Source organism: Diceros bicornis, chromosome 2 (assembly GCF_020826845.1).
Source record: "Diceros bicornis minor isolate mBicDic1 chromosome 2, mDicBic1.mat.cur, whole genome shotgun sequence".
Taxonomy (NCBI): domain Eukaryota; kingdom Metazoa; phylum Chordata; class Mammalia; order Perissodactyla; family Rhinocerotidae; genus Diceros; species Diceros bicornis.
In genome coordinates, this window is record NC_080741.1 from 37,486,445 (window position 1) to 37,507,744 (window position 21,300).

General features: G+C 37.4%; 1 protein-coding gene across 2 annotated transcripts in view; it reads left to right on the forward strand.

Moving 5' to 3' along the window:
• The window catches only part of PDCD6IP (programmed cell death 6 interacting protein), a 66,399-nt gene that overhangs the window by 988 nt on the left and 44,111 nt on the right, over nt 1-21,300 (forward strand). For both annotated transcript variants that reach the window (XM_058554730.1, XM_058554737.1), the window contains exons 2-4: nt 10,720-10,774; nt 12,285-12,354; nt 19,111-19,238. In XM_058554730.1, the coding sequence (XP_058410713.1) occupies nt 10,720-10,774; nt 12,285-12,354; nt 19,111-19,238 (253 nt within the window). The remainder of the gene's footprint in view (nt 1-10,719; nt 10,775-12,284; nt 12,355-19,110; nt 19,239-21,300) is intronic.

Consider the following 21,300-nt stretch of genomic DNA (forward strand, 5'->3'; position numbering starts at 1 on the left):
TTTGTGGTATTTTCCAGTTAGGATGGCAGAACATTTTTACAGCATTTTATAGTTAAATAGTTAAAATTTCTTCGCCTACGTTGTTAATGATCTCATTTCCTATGTATATCATATTCTTGTTTCACAGGAGAAACACAGCTGTGTTAGGATGCAGGCAGGAGAAGCCCAGGTTAAACTAGCTTATTTGTTCTGATAACTGAAAAGTCGAGGAATAGTTTCCTTAGCTTTAGGCATCACTGGAGATCAACTTGCCTCCATGATGATTCCCTCTTAGGCGAGCTTTGTTTCTGTATTGGGAGAGATGCCCCTAATACTGAGGATCTTCATCGGAGAGTGCTTTTTTCCTTAGCTCTGGTGAAAGTCCATGGGAGGCCTCTATTTGGGTTGGCTTGTGCCCATTTATGATGATGGGAAATGGGCCAGTTTGTTTGCCTTGATCTGAGTCACTCTGCTGGTTTAACTTCTCCATCTTCCATGGATCAAAGCAATATTAGTATGGACTGGGGAAGGGCTGGTTCCCCAAAAGGAGGATACTGAATAGATTTCTTAGAGAGATTATGACCCCTTAGTGTCAGTTTTAAAGATAAGACTGTTGGGTTGCAAAGATCGTTAGTTTGATACTTATATAAGAATTTTTTAAGGTAACCTAGGAATACTTAGACATTCTTTAGAATCGACATACTTTGAAAAAATCTCCAATGTATTTTTTTGTGTAGACATGAGTAGCACTGAGTGAGGATTTTCCATTAGTAGCATTAAGGAAGCATGGGTGTGGTATAATGAACAGCATGATAACAATCTTGTTGAATAGGTTAGGTGTGGTCCCAACCCTTAAGGAGCTTGGAGTCTTCAGAGAAAATTGGTGCATAGATTTAAGACTAATGGACAAGAGGAAATACTAGTTCTGATAAGGTTCTGCTGTGAACTGTAAAACTTCATTCATTTGTTCATTCCTTTATTATTTTCCCAGGCGTAAATATGAGAACTGTTCGTAGGTACTAGGGCTGTTGCAGATGGTCTCTTTGAAGCTAACCATATTTCTTTCGTCACCTCTATATTATCCTCTCCTAGTACATTCATTCAACAACTACATTTTTTTTCACTTTTTGCTCTTCTAGTGGGGTTAGGATGAGCTGATAGTCTATTAAATTTTATAATGGAGGTGTGTACACAAGTTCCTTGGGTATATATGCTGTAAAAATCAAACAGTTGTGAGATGTTTATTCAATCAAGCAGAATATCTTACTTTTAATAATTATGTTTGAATAATGTAAACTGAACATTAATTTACATATTTTTAACTTGAACTTTTAGATAAAATTTTCGAAAAAAAGAGATTAAGCTAATTCCTAAAGAATAGAAGCTAGCTTGATAAGTGGTGGTACACAGCTTCATGTATAGGTCCAATGATGGACTTGACTTTTTATTATTAACTTGTAGATGGTCTGTTAAAATTTGCTAAAGTGCACATTTATGTGTATGATATTGAGAGTGAATGTCATCCTTTACAAAGTGGCTTTAACTAAAAATTGATTAGAAGAGTCTTGGTAAATGGTGAACTTTATTCTGGGGTGATCAGATGGGAATGCTGCTGGTTTTTTGGGGGGAAAACGCCAGATGTCAGTATCTGTCCTTTCTGGTGATAAGTTTCTTTAGAGAGAAGGCTTCCAGTCTCCTTCCATGAAAAAGCCTGGTTGTCAGCTTTCTGAAATTTCATCAGGGGAGTGGAGATTGAGGACCCACACAGTCGTGTATGCAGTCTTTTATATCATCTGTTTTTAGTGTGGCACCTGAATTAGAGTTGGATTCAGCTGAATGCGGTAGATCTCAAATTATCAGTGACTTAAATTATGATTTTATTCCTGTGTAAAAAGTTGGTAGATAGGTCGTTCTGGTAGTCTAGGGCTGGTATAGAGGTTCTGTGAAGTTCGTTGGGCTCAGGCTCCTTCCGGCTATCTGCTCTGTAAAACTTCCAGTCTTTGTTCTCCAGGCCCATTTAGCAGTCCCAAGTTTCAGACAGTATGGTGGAGGAAGGGAGAAAGGAGGCAGGAGGCTCAGCCTCCAATGTTTCCTGGAAACTGCCCCACAGCAACCTGCTCCTATGTTATTGGTCATTATCTATGTCCACGTCTCATAGAAGGTTGGATAGGAAAAGGTATTTTTATTAAAGGCAGCAATATAACCAGCTAAAATCTGGGGTTCTATTAGAAGGAGAGATAATGATATAGGCAATTAGCACTCCCAGCCATAGCTTCTCAGTCCCCATCCTCCCGACTCAGGGGAAGATGAGCTTGAGCTCCACCTTAGCTGTGCTAGATATCTCTGACATTTTCCTGAGAGTAAACCTACCCTCAGAGTAGAGGATCTGGGAGCCTAAAGGTTTCTTCCAAAGATTTTCGTCCATACCTTCTCTTCCCAGCCTCATCTTGAACTCTGGTCTTCAGTGATGTCTCATGCTTCTTAATTCAGATCCCTTCTGGCTTCTCTGGCATGATTTGGCTTGCACTTTGTTAGTTCCCTTCCCTGTAGGCAGTTAGATTTTCAGCTTTCTCTGTTTCATTCATTCAGTTTTCACCTTTTAGAAAATTTCACTGAAACCTCTTGTAAGCTGTTGAACCCTTTTCCATTTTCTTTGTCCTTGCGCATTTACATTTTTTTAATTTTTTATTCCTTTTTTAGTGGAATTTTGGGAGGGAGCGGGGAAGGGTGTTTATTCAGATCTCTTTGTTTAACTGGAAAAGGGTATCTGCATTTTCACCTCTCCACAGTGGTGGTATCAGTTTTCATTTCCATCAGCAAGTATATGTGAATTTTTTATTCCTACACATCCTTGCTAGTACTCTCTGATTAATAATTTAAATTATTGCTTTTTGCTAGTCTGATGGATGAGAGATGGTATCTTGTTTTAGGTTGCATTGACCTGATTTCTCTGAGGTCGAGCATCTAATGTTTACTGGTTACTTAGTTTCTTTTTCTGTTAATTGCCTGTTCTTTTTTTTTAGCCCATTTTCTAGGTTGCTTGTTTTCTCCTTACTGATTTTTGGGAGTTATTTACATTTTCTGACGATTTATCCTTTTTCCATTATTTATATTGCCAATATCTTCAAATCTATTTCTTGTTTCTTAGTTGTATTTATGGTATCTTTTGTCACACAGAAGTCTTTGCAAAATGTTGTAGTCTCCTCATAATCTGTAGTTACAATTTTTTTCTTATTCCTAATGTTGTGCATGTGTTATGTATGATTTTCCCCCTTGATCAGATTTCCTAAAGGTTTGGAGCCACCTTTTTTTTTTTTTAAAAAACCAAGTCTAGGGGGCCGGCCCCGTGGCTTGGTGGTTAAGTGCGTGCACTCCGCTACTGGCGGCCTGGGTTCGGATCCCGGGCGTGCACCGATGCACTGCCTCTCCGGCCACGCTGAGGCGGCGTCCCACATACAGCAACTAGAAGGATGTGCAGCTATGACATGCAACTATCTACTGGGGCTTTGGGGGAAAAGAGGAGGGTCGGCAATAGTTGTTAGCTCAGAGCTGGTCTTCCTCAGCAAAAAGAGGAGGATTGGCATGGATGTTAGCTCAGGGCTGATCTTCCTCACAAAAAATAAAAATAAAAAATAAAACCAAGCCTAAGTTTTTTTGGTTTGTTTTCTACTTTTGGTCATTCACTTATTTTCTTTTTCCTCTTTCTATCTTTTTGTGTTGAATGATTATCTTTTTATCTTTTTTGTTTTTCTCATACATTTATTTTAGTATTATATGTTTTTTCTCTGTCTGCTTTTGGCTGCATCCAGCTGGTTTGATATGTAGTAGTCTCATCGACATTTTTTTTTTTTACTAATTTGTAATTTTAGTTTTGCTTTGTTTAACTTGAGTCACTTATATAAATTCTGTAAAATTTCTGAATAGATTTGTCTGTCATCCTTTTGTGGGTTAATATTTAGTTTGTTGTGTTATGGTAGTATCTTTTTCATTTGTAAAATAAAGTTGATGGAACTAGTCTTGTAATTTCTGAAATTTTTTTCAAGTACTAGTGTTTTTATAGATCAGGAAAGAAAATATTGCTGTTCCATTTTACTTCACAGCTGTTTACATTCTGATTATTGGTTTATGGGTGAAGATATTGAGGTAATATTAGCACTAATGACATTGCTACAGTTTGTTAATCAAATAGTGTAGAGGATATAAAGATATACAATACTTTGCCCTTGGTCTCAAGGAGTATCTGTAGTTGTCAGGCCTTAATTTGGCTCAGTAATTTTATTCTGTATCGATGAATAAACATGAAAATTTAAAGGAAAATTTAAAATCTGATTTTTTTTTCTGTTTTCTGACTTTTCTAACGTTTAGTAAATAAAATAGCTTGTCAGGACTGTCTTCATTCTGTGTTCCTTAAAGAGAATCTCCTGTGAGAATCTCCTGCACACAGGAGGTTTAAGCCCATACATCTAACTTTGTGGCAGAGTTAGACTAAGATCCTGACCTCCTGTTTCCCTGACTACTTACTTTCTACTATACTCTGCTGCAACAGTGCTCCATTAATGATTCTTCATTTGATAAATTGGGTGAAGAAGTGTGAAAATAAGGTTCAGGAAGGCTCTGTTAACTCTCACCAATATCTAGCCCATCTCTTCAGATTCTCTTGTTTTTGTCTGTGGTTGGTGGTGGTCAGAACTGCGCAGCCCTAACCACTGACTGGAGCTGTCTAGGTTATGTGAATTTGCATTGCAGTATCACTTTCGCTAATGTGGATTGGTTGTTCTCCATCTCCACACCTTGCCCCTAAAAAATTTTTTTAAACTAGAATTTCTAGGGAGAATTTTTCCTATACTTATCTTTGGTATATTCAAAGAAATGTATTCATTTCCTAGTTTTTTCCCCATGAAATTAAAAAAATTGAGTTATTAAATATTTGCTCTAAAGTGATTGAGTTTTATGAAATACTGGAGAACATATAAAAGCACTTCTGGGTAGTTGCAAAATAATAATCTGTAGCTACCATTTATTCAATGTGTACTATGTGTCCAGACTCTATTTTAAGCATTTAGTATGTACTATATCAATTGTTCCTCATGAATTAAATGAGTTATTACCCTTACTTTAGGAAGGGTTTAGAGAGGTTGAATAACTTGCACACAGTCACACAGCTAAGAGTTGGTGTAGTTGGGGTTCAAACTCCTGGTTGTCTGACTTGAAAGCTTGAGCTCTGCGCTGTATGGCATCATGCCTTTTAAGTACGTTTTAGAATTTTATAGTTGATAAAAAAAAATTCCACTTATTTCTAAAATAAAATATTTAAAGGTACAATTCTTTACAGCATTATTTCCCGCAATGCATTTTTTTTTTGGCAACTCTGGGGTAGCATACTGGCTTTCCATCTTCCTACTTGTGGAAAACTTGCAGCCTAGGTCTGCTTTGTTAGCGGTATATCCTGGGCTAGTATTTGCTGATACAGTAAAGCATATTTAAATGATAAAGAGAGGTGGGTGGTAGATTCTCTTATTTCTGCTCTTGTTCCCTCTCTAGAGAACTTGGATACCTGAGATCTAGGCTGAACTATGAGGGCTGGTATATGGTGGAGTTATATATTGAAGGAGTGGCTTGTTGTATTTGGTACTCTAGGAACAGCATTTTGCCTGTGGTAACTGTAGTTAGTGGTGGCTACTTTCTTTTGAAAAGCATTAGTTGGTCTCTTTGAAGTCTTCTTTTTTTTGAGGAAGATTGGCCTTGACCTAACATTTGTTGCCAATCTTCCTCTTTTTGCTTGAGGTAGATTGTCCCTGAGCTAACATCTGTACCAGTGTTCCTCTATTTTGTATGTGAGATGCTGCCACAGCATGGCTTGATGAGTGGTGTGTAGGTCTGTGCCCAGGATCTGAACCCGCAAACCCTGGGCTGCAGAAGTGGAGCACACGAACTTAACCACTATGCAACCAGTCCGGCCCCTAGTTGGTCTCTGTTGACATTTACTCTATATTAGATGTTGATTTCCATTGACTGTCCTCCCATAGTACTTTTATTTCAAATTACATAACCTGTCCTAAGACAACTTTCTTACTTTGAAGGTTCCATCACATAGCTTCTAGTCATTTAAATGTAGAACATGAATGCACTGTTTCCCCATGCAACTCAAATTTTGCAAGTTGACCCCAAAAGCTTTGGAGTGAAGAGAGTAGATATAAAAAATTTAGTATGTTCTGTTCAGCCTTTCTTTTTTTCCTTATCCATTTGCAGAGCAAGTAGCTTTGTCTCCTACTATTTCCTTCCTTCCTTACTTTAGGGCAGAGGTTATCAACCTAAGTCCTGCCTAGCTGCCTGTTTTTGTATGGCCCGCAGGCACCCCTCTCAGTGGATTAGTACTGCAAGACTTGGAGACCCAGCTGGGGCGTTCCCCTCTGCTGTATCCTTCCCTTTTTTCTGGCACCTGCCTCTCTGGCCAGTGGCTATGCCTCACTGCTGCCGTGGGCTTGCTCTGCTGCCCCCTACGCATTGGGCACCCCACTTGGCAATGGCTTGGCACTGAATGGTAGAATCTCAGGCTGGGAATTGGTGACTCAGCGAGTTGCCTTGTCTCCAGCCAGTTGTGCCAGCTGCCCAAGTTGAGATGGCTAGGCTCTCTGGGAGAAGAGAAGGGCGTGGTGTCACTGGGGCAGAGAGTGAAGGTGACTGTTAGCCACTACCCACCCATTCCCCTGGGCCCCTCTCCACCAGACTGGATACTCTTTTTTGGAGAATGTCTCCAGCTAATGGCAGTTGGACAACTGTATCTCATGTGCCTACCATCTGAGATGGCCCAACCCGGGTAAAAAGAGTACAGGGAAGGGCAGGAGTTTTCTCTCATGTTATATAAGACCTATATATTATCCTTGATTTTGCCTTTTGCTTGGCAAAGCCTAGAATAGCCCTTTTCAGAAAAAATTTGTCAATGCCTGCTCAATAGCCATATCGGCCTCCTTGCTGTGCTGTGCACCCCCTTAGGCACACTGTTGCCTCAGGCCCTTGGTACTTGCTATTCTCTCCTTATGGGCACGTTTTTTGGTAGCTCCTGTTCATTCTCAAAACAGAGAATCTTAGGTTTTACTCTTCAGAGATAAGAAAAAAGTTGCTTTTAAAAACTTTGCATTTTAGTGATTAATTTGTTTGGTACTAGCAGTAACAGAGGGAGCAAACAGACTCTGAAACTTAGACTCCTTTGAGAGAAAAGACGTTAAACATTATTCCACAAATAAATATATTACAAACTGTTGTAAGTTCTATGAAGTAAAAGTTCAGAGGCCTAAGAGATTATAAATGGGGAGGGGAACTAATTTAAAAAAGTAGTTAGATTGACTGCCTTTATCAATTCTGCCACCACCATGGACCTCCTTGGTCCATGCTACCGTTATCTCTTGACTGGATTACTGCAATAGTTTCCTGACTGATCTCTCTGCTTCTACCCTTGCACCCCTGCAAGTCAGTTTTCTGCATAGCAGCCATGGTGACTCTGTGAAAATAGATTAGCTTGTGTTACTCTTTTGTCCAAACCTCTGATGGTTTCCCCTCTTGCTCTGTATAGTAGAAGCCAAAAGTCTTAACAGTTGTACTCAAGACATCATTACTTCTTTGATTTCATCTCCTACTGTTTTCATCTGTGCTTGCTCTATGGCCATATTGGCCTCCTTGCCACGGCAGGGATATTTTCAGGCATACTCTTGTCTTAGCTTCTTGGCATTTGCTCTTCACTTGACTGGTAGTACTTTTCTCACCCCATCACCTTCTTTATGCCTTCTCTATTATTCATGATGTTTTAAATTTTTTTATTTTTTACTTTTATATAGTCCAATGACCATGTTGTTTAAAACTACAGTCTTCTCACCTCACCCCATACACACGCCTTATCCCTGTCACCTCTTTGTTTTTCTCCATTGCACTTATCGCTATCTACTATGTTTTTACTTATTTATTTTGCTTCCCCCTCTAAAAGTAAGCTTTATAAGGGCACACATTTTTAAATGTTTATTTACTGCTGAATTCTTGGTGCATAGTAAACTCTTAGTATCTATTTGTTCAATGAATGAATGAAGAAAGGCTTCTTTGTTGACATGTCCACCTAGACAAGACAAGTGGGAAATTGTGATGGGAAAAGTTTCCACGTACAGAGAAAGAAATGGGTGAAGGCCCTGAGTCAGAAGAGAGCATAAAGTTTAGTGACTTGAATGTGTAGTGAATATTCTGAGATGAGGCTGGAGAGTTGAATGATGGGCAGGTAATGCCAGACTTTGTCAAATTTTTGGATGGAATTTTAGGTATAATGGAAATTCATTAAAGGGTTTGAGCACTTAATACTTTAGAATACTTTTGCTAAGTACAAGAATACTCTCCTGTATAACCACAGTACAACTTCCAAAATCAGGAAGTTAACATTGATTAATATTACCATTTAATCTATAGAATTCATTCACATTTTGGGAATGAGAATTCACAATTCTCCCAGTAGTGTTGTTTACAGGTCCAGGATCTAATCCAGGATCCTGTGTTGTATTTGTCTCTTTAGTCTCCTTCAATCTGGAACAGTTTTTCTTTGTCTTTCACGACCTTGACATTTTTGAAGAGTACAGGCTAGTTACTTTGTAGAATGTCCCTCAATAAGGGTTAGTCTCATGTTTTCTCATGATTTCTGCATTTTTGGGCAGTAGTTTCACCAAAGTGTTGCTGTGTTCTTTTTAGTGCATATCAGGAAGAACATGATGTTGATTTGTCCCATTGCTGGTAATGTTTAACTTTTATCGCTTGGTTAAGATGGTGTCTGCCAGGTTACTTGACCATGCAATTAATTCTACTTAGTATTTTGTGGGGAGACACTTTGAGATTTTGTAATATCCTCTTTCCATCCAATTTTCATATTTTAGCATCCATTGATGAATCTTACCTGAATCAGACATTATGCTTTAAAAGTTGGCAAATGGTGATTTTTCTAACTCCATTTCTTCTAGATTTATTAGTTGGCATTGTACAGTAGGGTAGAGCTTTCTGTCCCTGTTCACCTATTTATTTATTTTATTTACTTCAGAATGGTGTTCTTATTTTCCTCAATGGGTTTTGATTTTTTGTTTATTTCATTTAAATTGTTGTGGACTTGGCTAGTGGGAGCCCCTTAAAGCTAGTTCCTGTGTCCTTTTTTTTTGTGAGGAAGATCAGCCCTGAGCTAACATCCGATGCCAATCCTCCTCTTTTTCCCGAGGAAGATTGGTCGTGGGCTAACATTGGTGCCCATCTTCCTCTACTTTTTTTTTTTTTAAGATTTTATTTATTTTATTTTTTCCCCCCAAAGCCCCAGTGGATAGCTGCATGTCGTAGCTGCACATCCTTCCAGCCGCTGCACGTGGGACTCGGCCCCAGGATGAACGGAGAAGCGGTGCCTCGATGCGCACCCGGGATCCGAACCCGGGCCACCAGCATCGCAGCGCGCGCACTTAACCACCAAGCCACAGGGCCGGCCCCCATCTTCCTCTACTTTATATGGGACACCGCCATAGCATGGCTTGACAAGCGGTGTGTCGGTGCGTGCCCGCGTCCGAACCTGTGAACCCTTGGGCCCCCGAAGCAGAGCGTGTGCACTTAACCACTACGCCACCCGGCCAGCCCAGTGTCCGCTGTCCTTTTATGTCCTTTTGACATGTCTTCATCATTTTTTGAGAACTTTCTTAACTTTCTGGCATAGGAAGATGTTTTATACCTGTTTTAGTGTCTCTCCACTATGTTAAAAAATGAGTTAACACTGTTACCTCCAATTCCAATCCAAGGCCACAGACTTCATTCTAACCTTCTCTCTTCCCATATTTATGCCTCCTTTCTCTGATAATTAGAAACCTGGCTCCCATTATCTTCAGTGTATTTACTTAATTGCTCAATTCTTCCTGTTTGTAAGCAACCTCGTGACCATGTCAGCCAAAAACTTCGTCTCAGACATATTGCCCCTCCTCCTGAAAACTTGGCCTCAGAAATAATCATTGAAAGACAGCGCTGTTGAAGGGGGGGCGGGTGGTGGGGCAGAGGCCGGGAGGTAATAAGGGAAAGAGGAAAGATTAGAGGCCTATTAGAAAGCCTCGCCCTGGACACCGCCTAGCCCCCCTTGCTAGGTCAAAGGTCAACCTGATGATGATGAGGAAGACGGCCTAATGTTTGATGATCATTTTGGCTGCTGTGTGGAGTATAGATCAAAAAGAATGAAGAAGGAGAAAAGGAGACAGGGAGATTGGCTAGGAAACTTTTGGATTAATCTACTTTAAAGGGAGGGTGGTAAAACTGTGTGGCAGTGGTGGAGATGGACAGAAGTGGACATACTCAAAAAACATTTGAAAGTTGGTAAACCTCATTTTAATCAGCAGCTTACCAGAGATACTAATTGCCCAATGGATATAAACACTTATCTTAATAAGAAGTAGTATTGTAAGAAATACATTGGTTTCCTGGGCAGATGTTAGTTTGCTTTTAGCCAATAATAGTTGATAAATATTTTTCTTTGGTGGTGAATATGAATATTTTGTTCACAGTTTTTTCATTGCATGCATTTTAGCTCCTGGTTTACACATTAAAAGACTACATTCATTAACTTTAAAATGGCCAATTGAATTTGATTTGAGGGCCACTCAAAATAAGCATGAATATACTCTTAAACCAGTTGTATTTACATAAATGTGTGTAATATGTAACAGTGATAATTTTTAATTTTGCTCTGTTTTTTAGGTATTATGATCAGATCTGTTCCATTGAACCCAAATTCCCATTTTCTGAAAATCAGGTAAATCATTAATTTTAATTTGTTTTAAAGTTTTATGATAATGGAAAATATACCTATTTCCTCCCACCTGTGGTATCGTTTTATTAAAATAAATTGGTGCCCCTTCACTATGTTTAGGTATTTGAGACTTTTTAATACAACTTAGAAGCTTTTTAAGCCCATCTGATATGAATGTATGTCCTTTTGAAGAGACTCCTGGAATTCTGTTCATGTCATTCCTCAGTCACTTCTGGGCTCATGTAGAACAGTAGACTAAAATTTGTTTTCCTGCATTTTCTATCAGTAAGATCTATTGACTGATTAATATAATCTATGGTGTACTTCCCTTTGGCTTTTACAGAGTTAAGAAGGAAACTGTATAATTTAGGAAGTATTAGTCTCAGTTTATGTGCTTTAAAAATTGTTGGCACAAATATTTGCATAAAAGTTGCAAATGCTGTTATGATTAGATGTTATACTGTAAGAATGTCAACTTTACTTTTTCTTAAAGGCTAGATATTGAAAATGCTGATGAGTTCTTACAGTTTTATTTGGGAGACTTGTTAAAAATTTTTTATTTGTGTGACATGTCTCAATTTTAAAGTAGTTTGTGAAGAATACTTTAAACATTCTTGTACTAAAGTTTTATAGGTGAAATAATGTGTTGAGATTTGCTTTAAGATACTCCAGGAAAAAGAGTATGTGTGCGTGGAGGAGTGCAGGGAAAGTGGGAGGGTAGATGAACCAAAAAGGGCAAAAGGCTAAAATTGGTGATGGGTATATGGGGGGTTCATTATGTTATTCTCTCTGGTTTTGTGTATATTGAAAATTTTTCTAATCCAGAGTTAAAACATTTCTGTAATGGATTGCAATACATTAATTTAAAAGAGGCGAAGTTCTTTTTAACCTTCATATGTGGAATATTTTAGAAGGAGAGTGACATGCAGTTTTTTTATGAAGTAGATTTTTAGTCATGTATAACATATATACAGACAGGTGAACATATGTGTATGATTTGAATCTTCAAAAGTGAGTATACAAGTATAACCACCACCCAAATCAAGAAATAAAATATTATCTCATCCCATCCCCTAAAGGTAACCATTTTCCTACTTTTGTCATCATGGAAAAGTTCTTAATTTTATCTTCTGGGAAACCTGTAGTAGTTCGTTGCCTTTGCTTCTCTTGGTTTATTTGACAGTCATTTATTAAGTACCTGTTCTGTTCAAGCTGTTGTGTGTTTGTAAAGATGAGTAAGATAGTGTTTTTTGGAGAAGATGATATATATACAGTTACTGAGGCAGAATGACCATTTGAAATATCCTAGTACCAGTATTTTAATTTAAAAAAAGAAAATTTTATGCTCCAGGAAAAGGAAAAGCAGTTGGTCAGTTAGAGAAGATAATGTTTTAGACAGTAAGTTGAAGCGTTTGTCCTTTTCCTCATTGTGGATTTTTCTTTGAAAGAGACTTAATATTTAATGAGATCCAGGAAGGTAACATAATTTTCTGTTTTCTCTCTTTCTGACAAGATCTGCTTGACATTTACCTGGAAGGATGCTTTTGATAAAGGATCACTTTTTGGAGGATCTGTAAAGTTGGGTATGTAATTTCTTTATAAAAATGATAGGAGGGGCCGGCCTGGTGGCACAAGCGGTTAAGTGCGCGTGCTCCGCTGTGGTGGCCCGGGGTTCGCTGGTTTGGATCCTGGGCGTGCACTGACGCACTGCTTGTCAAGCCATGCTGTGGCGGCGTCCCATATAAAGTGGAGAAAGATGGGCATGGATGTTAGCCCAGGGCCAGTCTTCCTCAGCAAAAAAAAATAAAAGAGGAGGATTGGCAGATGTTAGCTCAGAGCTGATCTTCCTCAAAAAAAAAAAAAGATAGAAAACTTGGTCTAAACACTCTGTATTGTTTTAGGTTTTTAAAATTGCTCTCTTAATGACTTTGTAAATAATAAAGAATTTTTACATTTCATTTTCTTTTTAACTTCAACGTTTAGTGCACTTTCCAAATATTTGTGGAGAGCCTATGCCTTGCCAGGCACTGTTCTAGTTATAAAAATGAATAAGACAGTTATACTCAGTCTAGTTGGGAAGACAGTTGATCATTCTAAAATACAGTAGGTAGTATATCAGTCTGCGAACAAACTTATGGGAGCATAGATGAGGAAGAAGTTATTTCTGCCTGTTGAAAGCAAGTAATGTTTGAATTAGGCCTGAAGGATGAATTTGTTTTTTCTAGGTAGAAAATAACGTTATAGGTAGAACATTATAACCAAAGGTGAGAAAAGTGAAGGCTTTTTGATCTACCAACTCATCAAGTTAATTTCTCTGCGTTAATTTTCCATCTGTGAAGCAGGGAATAGTACTGTGGATTAAATGAGTGAATATATGTAAAGTCCTTAGAACAGTGCTTAAATATTAGCTGCAATGAATAATATTAATATTATATATAACTATAATATATATAGTGTGTATGCATTATACAAGATATAGTATATAATTTTACATAACAATATCATAAAGTATAAATTATATATAATACATATTAATATAATTATTGTTAAGACTTGAAACCATAGGTTGAATTGGGGATTATGGAGGGTGAAGACATTGGAAAGTAGATTATGAAGAGTTGCAAATATGTTATGAATTTGTACTTTTCCCTTTCGTATGTTAATAGCTAACATTTATTGAGTACTTATTTCACTCAGGGACTGTGGAAGGGGCTTTATACATATTATCTTACTGAATTCCCCAATAACCGGATGAGGAAAGGCACTGTTATTACCAGTTGAGCCAACTGGTTTAGAAACATTAAGTGACTTTCTGAGATCGTATGGCAAGGATTTAATGAAGTTGGATATGACTCCAGAAAGCCTAACTGTAGAGACTAGAGAGAAACAGACCAGTTAGGAGACTGATGAGAGATGATGAGATTAGACAAGGTAGTATATATGGGTCAGAGGAGAAGGATGGATTTAAGAGACATTTCAGGTGAAACTGACTGGATCTGCTGACTGTCAGAAGGAAGAGTAGGAGTTGAGGGTTGACTCTAAGATTTATAACTTGGTTTGACCTGTTGAATATTTTATTCCTTTCAATAGACAGGTTGAGTTTGACTTTTCTGTGTTATGTCTGGTTAGAGATTTCTCTTTGGCACTTGGAAATAATGGATTTAAAGCTCAAAAGATGTAGAGACATAGATTTGGGAAAAGTTATCGTTAATGATAATGAATTTATCTACTAGACTATAGATTAGGAAAAGTGTGAAAGCCAGAGCTAGGGAATATAATATTCAGGGGAAATAGAGGAAGAGGTTCTTGGGAATGAGGTTGAGAAAGCTTTCAGGATCTTGGAGGAACCAGGGAAAAATAGAGACGTGGAATTGAATGCCAGAAGAATTTCAAAAATAATGTAATCCAGTGGTTCCTGAGCCAGGCCGCACGTTAGAATTACCTGGGGAAAATATTAAAAGATACAGATGTATCTTTAAAGATAAAGATACAGAATGCCAGATGTGATAAGAGGAAATTTCAGGGTAGGAAATTTCAGGGATACTAATACTGGAATTAGGATTTTTGAAAATACCTCCAAGTGACTCTAATAGTCATCCAAGTTGGAACATCATGGACAGTCACTGTGGCAGAGGTCAAGTCTTGTAAGGTTGGGGAAGTCACTGAATTTGGCAATGAAGGAAGTTTTACTAGGGCCATGCCAAAGAAGCCATATTGCATCAGGTTGAGGGATGGACCAGAATGAGGAGACAGCAAATGTGGGTTGTTTGTTTCAGAAAAATTACAGTAAAGATTTGGGGACAAAGGGGGCATTATGCTGAGAGGGACGCAAAGTCAAGGAAAGGGTTTTTAGCGCTGTTGTGACAAGCAAATTGGTAGACTGAGAATAAGGAGCAGATGTAGGGGAACTAGGAGATAGTCACATGAGATAGTTTGAGTCATGAACCAAGTTCCTGGAAGAAGTGGGAAGCAAAAAAGTTAAGAGCATAAATAAAGCAGAAGGTAGTTCATCAAGGCATTTCTAGTGGCAAATATTGGGAATTAGATGTCCTTCAGTAATGTCTTGGTTAAATAAAGCATGGGCTACTCGTTCATTAGAATACTGTGTAATTTTAGAATACAAAGAATGATAATGCAAATATATATTTGTTGACATGTGAAGCTATGTCCAGGGGTATTGAATAAAAGGCCTGTTATAGGTCAGAGCTGCTGCACTGTACAACTCAAGGGGCTCTAGAATTGGTCTCCTTGGAACACCATTCATGTAGAACCCAGAGTGATTGCATCTCCCTGGAGTTGTGCATTCCAGGCAATCTGAGTATGGTATAGTATCCAATTTGTGAAAAATTGTGTGTGTGAACATATATGTAGTTATTTGTGTAGATATTCACCAAAAAATTAACAATGGGCAACTCTAGAAGGTAGCATACTGGGTGATTTTTAATTCATTTTCTTTTGTACTTTTTTAACAATTGTTTGAACTTTAGAAAAACTTTTTATTTGTAATCAAGCTATTTTAATTGTGAAAAGCTTAGTGAAAAAGAAGAGCTCAGGTAAAAAACAAGAATGGAGTTGAATATTAAGAAAAAAGAGCTCTTTAAATTTTATTTTTATTATTTATTTATTTATTTATTTATTTATTTATTTATTTATTTATTTATTTATTTATTTATTTTTTTGTGAGGAAGGTTAACCCTGAGCTAACATCCATGCTAATCCTCCTCTTTTTGCCGAGGAAGACTGGCCCTGAGCTAACATCTATTGCCAATCCTCCTCCTTTTTTTTTCCCCCAAAGCCCCAGTAGATAGTTGTATGTCATAGTTGCACATCCTTCTAGTTGCTGTATGTGGGACGCGGCCTCAGCATGGCCGGAGAATCGGTGTGTCGGTGCGCGCCTGGGATCCGAACCCGGGCTGCCAGTAGCGGAGCGTGCGCACCCAACCGCTAAGCCACGGGGCTGGCCCCAAGAGCTCTTTGAAGAAAGGAGAATTGAATATTTGTTTGAAAAGACCCTGATTTAAGTTTAGGTGTGATAGAAGAAATAATAAAAGAAAAAAGAAAAGATTTAATTACAAGAAAACGTTTTCATAAAATCTCTTATTCACGAGAAATTGTCAAAATAAAATGACACACTACAGCCTGGGATGATAATGTTTGTGGGAAATATAATAGACCGGGATATGTATCTTGTATATAAGAAGTTTACTTTTATCTGTTGTTTGGAATATATTTCATTCTTCTTGAAGCCCACTGACTGCTGTCATGTAGCGGACGAGTTGCTTCATAGTTAGACTGTGACTTTCTTGTACTGCTCTGTGTGTGTGTGTTTAGAAGTTTTAATTGGTTCACCACCACACACATTCTGTGCTTTTATCATATTCTGAAGATGTTCCAGACTCTCAGTCTTACTATTTATTTCTCTGGAGTCTCGCCTTTTCCTGAGAGACTCTTCTGTTTCCCATGGCCTCTTGAATCTGGACTGTTTGCTCTCTAAGCTGCTACATAACTATCATGCTGGACTGTCACTGCTTCCTTAGGTTAGAGCCATCGTTTCTGGATATTGTGTCTTCCTCTTTTGCTGGAATATGTTCTTAAGTAATTTTCAGAGAAAAGATCAACTTTCTGAATCCCTTCTTTGTGAAAATAACTGTATTTTGCCCTCACACGAATTTGGTTTGAAATTCTGGCACCTGGTGCTTAGGTCAAAAACCTTGGAGTCATTCTCAACACTTTCACTTCATTCCCCCCTGCATTCAATTAATTCATTAGCAAATCTTATCCGATTTTCTTTTAAAATACATTCAAAATCCAGTCACCTCTCAGCACCTCTACTGCTGCTGTTGTGGTCAGAGCCACCATCACCTCTCAGCACCTCACTGCAGCAGCTACCTATCTAGTTTCCTGCTTCCACCAGTGTTGCTTCTCTGCGGTCTGTTGTCCACAGTCTGGGCTGAGTGAGTCTCTGTTCAAAACTCTGTTGATTTCCCACCTCCCTCAGAGTAAAGCTAAAGGCTTTACGGTGTAAGCTGGCTTTTACTTCCCTGACGTCATTGCTTACCATTTGTCCCTTGCTCTCTTTTTTTCAGCCACACTAGCCTTAATATATATTTGTTTAATTAATTAGAACTATGTTTCTTCAGAAATTGAAGACATTGTTCCCTTGCCTTTTACTATCCAGTGTTACTTATAAAAGGTCTGATTTTTGTCCTTTTGTAGGTGACCTGTTTCTTTTTTCTTGGGAAGATTTTTATAATTTTCTCATTATCCTTCATGTTTAGAAATCTCAAAAGATCTGATTGGCTCTCTTTTTATTCTTTGTATTTGGCATTTATTGTTGGGCCTTTCAGTTTGAAGACTATCTCCCTTCAGCCCTGGGAAGTTTTTGTACATTTCTTTGATAATTTCCTCTTCACTTTTTTTCTCTTTTTTTTGGAATGCTTTGTTAGTTGGATGTTGGCTGTTCTGAGTATTCATAACTCTTACATTTTTCGTTTCTTTGAATTTATGGGCTGCCTGGATATTATTTTCTAAGCTTTTGAAAAACTTAGCAGTCAAGTTTTTAATTTCCTGGAGCCTTTTCTTATTTGTGTATTGTTCATTTTTAATAACATCCTGTTCTTGTTTTATGGATGTACCGTCTTGGAATCTCTTTAAGAATGTTAATTATGATCTTTGAAATGTTGTTTTCTATTATTAGAATTGTCTTTGTTTATTCTAGGCTCAATTTTTTTAGTTCACCTTGATCTTTATTTTGTTGTAGGCTCTTCTCACATCCTGGTTATTCTAGATTTTTCATATATTTAATTAAGAAAGTAGGTTAGAGTAGCTGATATGTATGTCTGCTTCACTTTAGGGTGAGGAGGTTAGAATTGAGTTGGAGACGGGCTGAAAACTGGCCGTTATTACAAGGAAGACTACTAAAATGCCCTAACAAGGAGTTTTACTTTATGGCGCTACTCTGGCACAAACACACAACTATAGTGTTCTGATTCTCCTAGATGGTTCATTCAGTGTTTCTGTAAGGAGCCTTCTGATTATTTTGCTTGGTGCTCAATGCCTGTCACATTATGTAAGACCTTGAATGTCACAGTGATTGAATTTGTCTTTTTTTTTTTTATTGTGGTAAAAAACATATAACATAAAATTTACTATCTTAGCCAGTTTTAAGGGTACAGTTTCAGTAGCATTGAGTATATTCACGTTGTTGTGAAGCAGCCCTCCAAAACTTTTTGATCTTGCAAAACTGAAACTCTGTACCCATTAAACAGTAACTCTCCTTTTCACCCTTCCCCCAGTCCCTGTTAACCACCATTCTATTTCTGTTTCTGTGCATTTGACTGCTTTAGATAGCTCATATAAGTGGAATCATACAGTATTTGTCTTTTGGTGATTGACTTATTTCACTTAGCTTGATAGCTTGATATCCTCAAGGTTCATCCATGTTGTAGCGTGTGACAGGATTTCCTTCCTTTTTAAGATTGAATAATATTCCATTATGTGTATAGACCACATTTTGTGTTCATCCATCAATGGACAGTTGGATTGCTTCCACCTTTGGGCCATTGTGAGTAATACTGCTGTGAACATGAGTGTGCACATATCTCTTTGAGAGACTGCTTTCAGTTCTTTTGGGTATATACACAGAAGTGGAATTGTTGGAGCATATGGCAATTTTATTTCTGATTTTTTGAGGAACCTCCATAGTGTTTTCTACAGCTGCAACACTTTACATTCCCACCTACAGTGTACAACAGTACCAGTTTCTCTACATGCCTACCAACAGTTGTTGTTTTCTGTTTTCATAGTAGCTATCCCAATGGATATGAGATGTGTAGTTGATCATATAGTTGTATTTTAACCAAATAATCTGCTAGCCCTCTGAGAGATGTCTTGGCATAGGGAGTGAGACATGGAAGGCCAGCTTGAGGTGCTTGCATTGGCTTAGGTTTGGAGTAGTGAGGAATTGGTTTAAATGTGGTGGGAAGATTCAATTTTGAGAGAGGTGATGGAAAAATGGAAAGAATTTATTTGAATTTAAGTGAGAAATGATGTGAGAATGACTTTTCATTTTGAACCTGACTAATAGCAGTGTGGTCGTAAAGGGAAGGGAAGAATAATTTATTGATCTTTTGAGTTTTAGATGATGGGAATATTGTTGTGGAAATAAATGCCTGGCAGGGCAGCTAGAAATATGAGAGCATATAATGGGTGAGACAACAGGTCTAGAAACTTGTTTTTGTGAGAGCCAATGGGATGGAGGTAATAGTGTTTCCCTTTGAAACATTCATTTTCTTTAGAAAAAATAATCTGATAAATTTTTTTTTCTCAATTTTTTACAGCTCTTGCAAGCTTAGGATATGAAAAGAGCTGTGTGTTGTTCAATTGTGCAGCCTTAGCTAGCCAGATTGCGGCAGAACAGAACCTGGATAATGATGAAGGATTGAAAATCGCTGCTAAGCATTACCAGGTATGCAGAACAGTAGTTTCTACGTAATGATCAACACTACATTAGATTAAATTGAAAATAATTGCGTTTAGGTTTATAGATGTTCTTTACCCACAGATATTTTTGGAAAGTAATGTACTTTTTAATGAACTGATTCATATTTTTGAAGCCCTTAGATAAACTGCTCACTCTTGTATACCCAGCACCTAGCACAGTGCCTGGCACATAATAAAGGCTCAATAATGTTGGGAGAACAAATGATTAAATGTTTGAGACGAAATCCTTGGTAAATAAATGACCTCATTTAAAAAATTTGTACATTATTTTAATATATTTTTTTCTTAGAGTGAGACACACCTGAAATTTTACCAGTGTCACAAAAATTAAGACCTCTTGGCAAGAAAATTGTAACTCTTGAGACTTGTGGAGAGGTCATATTTAAATGTGGTCAGATTTGTAATGTTCTTCAGTTAGCTAAATTTAAATTTTAGATACTATCACTTACTAATATGGCATAGTATTTTGTGGCAGTATATTATTTACTCAGCTTTTATATTTTGTTTCAATTTAAAGAACAATGAGTGATTTTTGTTAGGTGGTATCATCTATAATTGTGTTTTCATGTTTTATATTTCTTTATAATTCACAAAGTGTGTTCATGTACATTATTTTACTCTCAGATGAACATGATACATGTTGTATAATGTCATTCTCATTTTATAGATGAGACTAAAGGTCATAAGTGGTAATAAAATGGTCCATTGGGGTTTCAGGTGTTCTCGTTCCACATTTTGTGGTATTCCAGTGGTCCTTTCACTGTCTGCCATGGCTCTGGAATTTGTATCAGAGGTGGAGTCTGAATTTTTCCCATTGTTTAGGGGAGAAGTGAGGAATGTTGTTCTAAGAAAGAAAGAGAAAAATATAAGCAAACAGTATGCTTCAAATTGTGGCTTACCATATGGTTTTGGGTGGTCACAGATGACAGACATGACGCGTATACCTCTTCTTTTTGAGTCCATAAATGGCAAATATTTAAAAATGAGAAAACGAAGTAAAATTTTATTTAGTTAATTGGATGTGAGATCTTGGAGAGCATTCTGAATTATTGAGGACACTTTTCATTCTGTGAGTCACCTCTGTGATTCACAGCAGGTCCCTTAGTGTGATGGAAAAAGAACTGGTGGTATTTGAAGACCTAGATCCTTGTTTAGGCTGTTTGCCACCGAGAAGCTATGTGCCCTTGGGTAAATTCTTTAACCTCTGTAGGTCTTCAGTTCCATATTTGTGAATGAGAGACTGGATCCCCTGCTGTTGTACTCTGTGATTCTGTTAGTTTACTAAGCAAGGCCAACTAATCACTCCCTGCAGATATTCTAGTTTTATGATACTTCATGACTACAGGAAACATGACGTTCACTTTAATACAGTTAACCCTGAGTCATCTCTGCGTAGCTTATCTGTTTAACCCACACCTTTTAATCCCGGATTAACGTCTTTCTTTTTCCCAGGATCATTTGTTTCATAAAAGCAAAGTTATTTTAGTGTTAACCTCAGCAAAATATAATGGGAAGAAAAATCTGATGGGGAACATTTCACCGGGGAGCTCTGAAAGCCAAAGAGAAATCATTAACAATGAATAGTAATGCTGTTCCTCAGAGGACTGGGTGTCTGTATTATTTGAGGTTTCTCCTAAGTGACATGTTTTAATTATTTGAGAGAGGAATTTGGGACCAAAACAAGAGCATTTTAGTACGAAAAACATTTTACTAATGTTTTATCCCTGCCTCTATTCTCATTGTTAGTTTTGAGGAAGTATATCTAAAAATAAGTTTAATCAATTTGTCCTATTAATTTACTTTGTTTTTTTGTTGCAGTTTACTTTTAATCTTTGTTAAATCTCCTATTATTCTATAGAATTTTAGAAAAATACCCTTATTGTTTGTAGGTTGCATGTTTTAGATCTGTTTTGCACAATATAAAAACTTAAATACAGTAACCGATCAACTGAGTTAACATTTGAAATAATTTTGTGTCTGACAGTAGAAAATTGCTGAGTTCCTGGATTTTAAAGAAATTCTTTTTT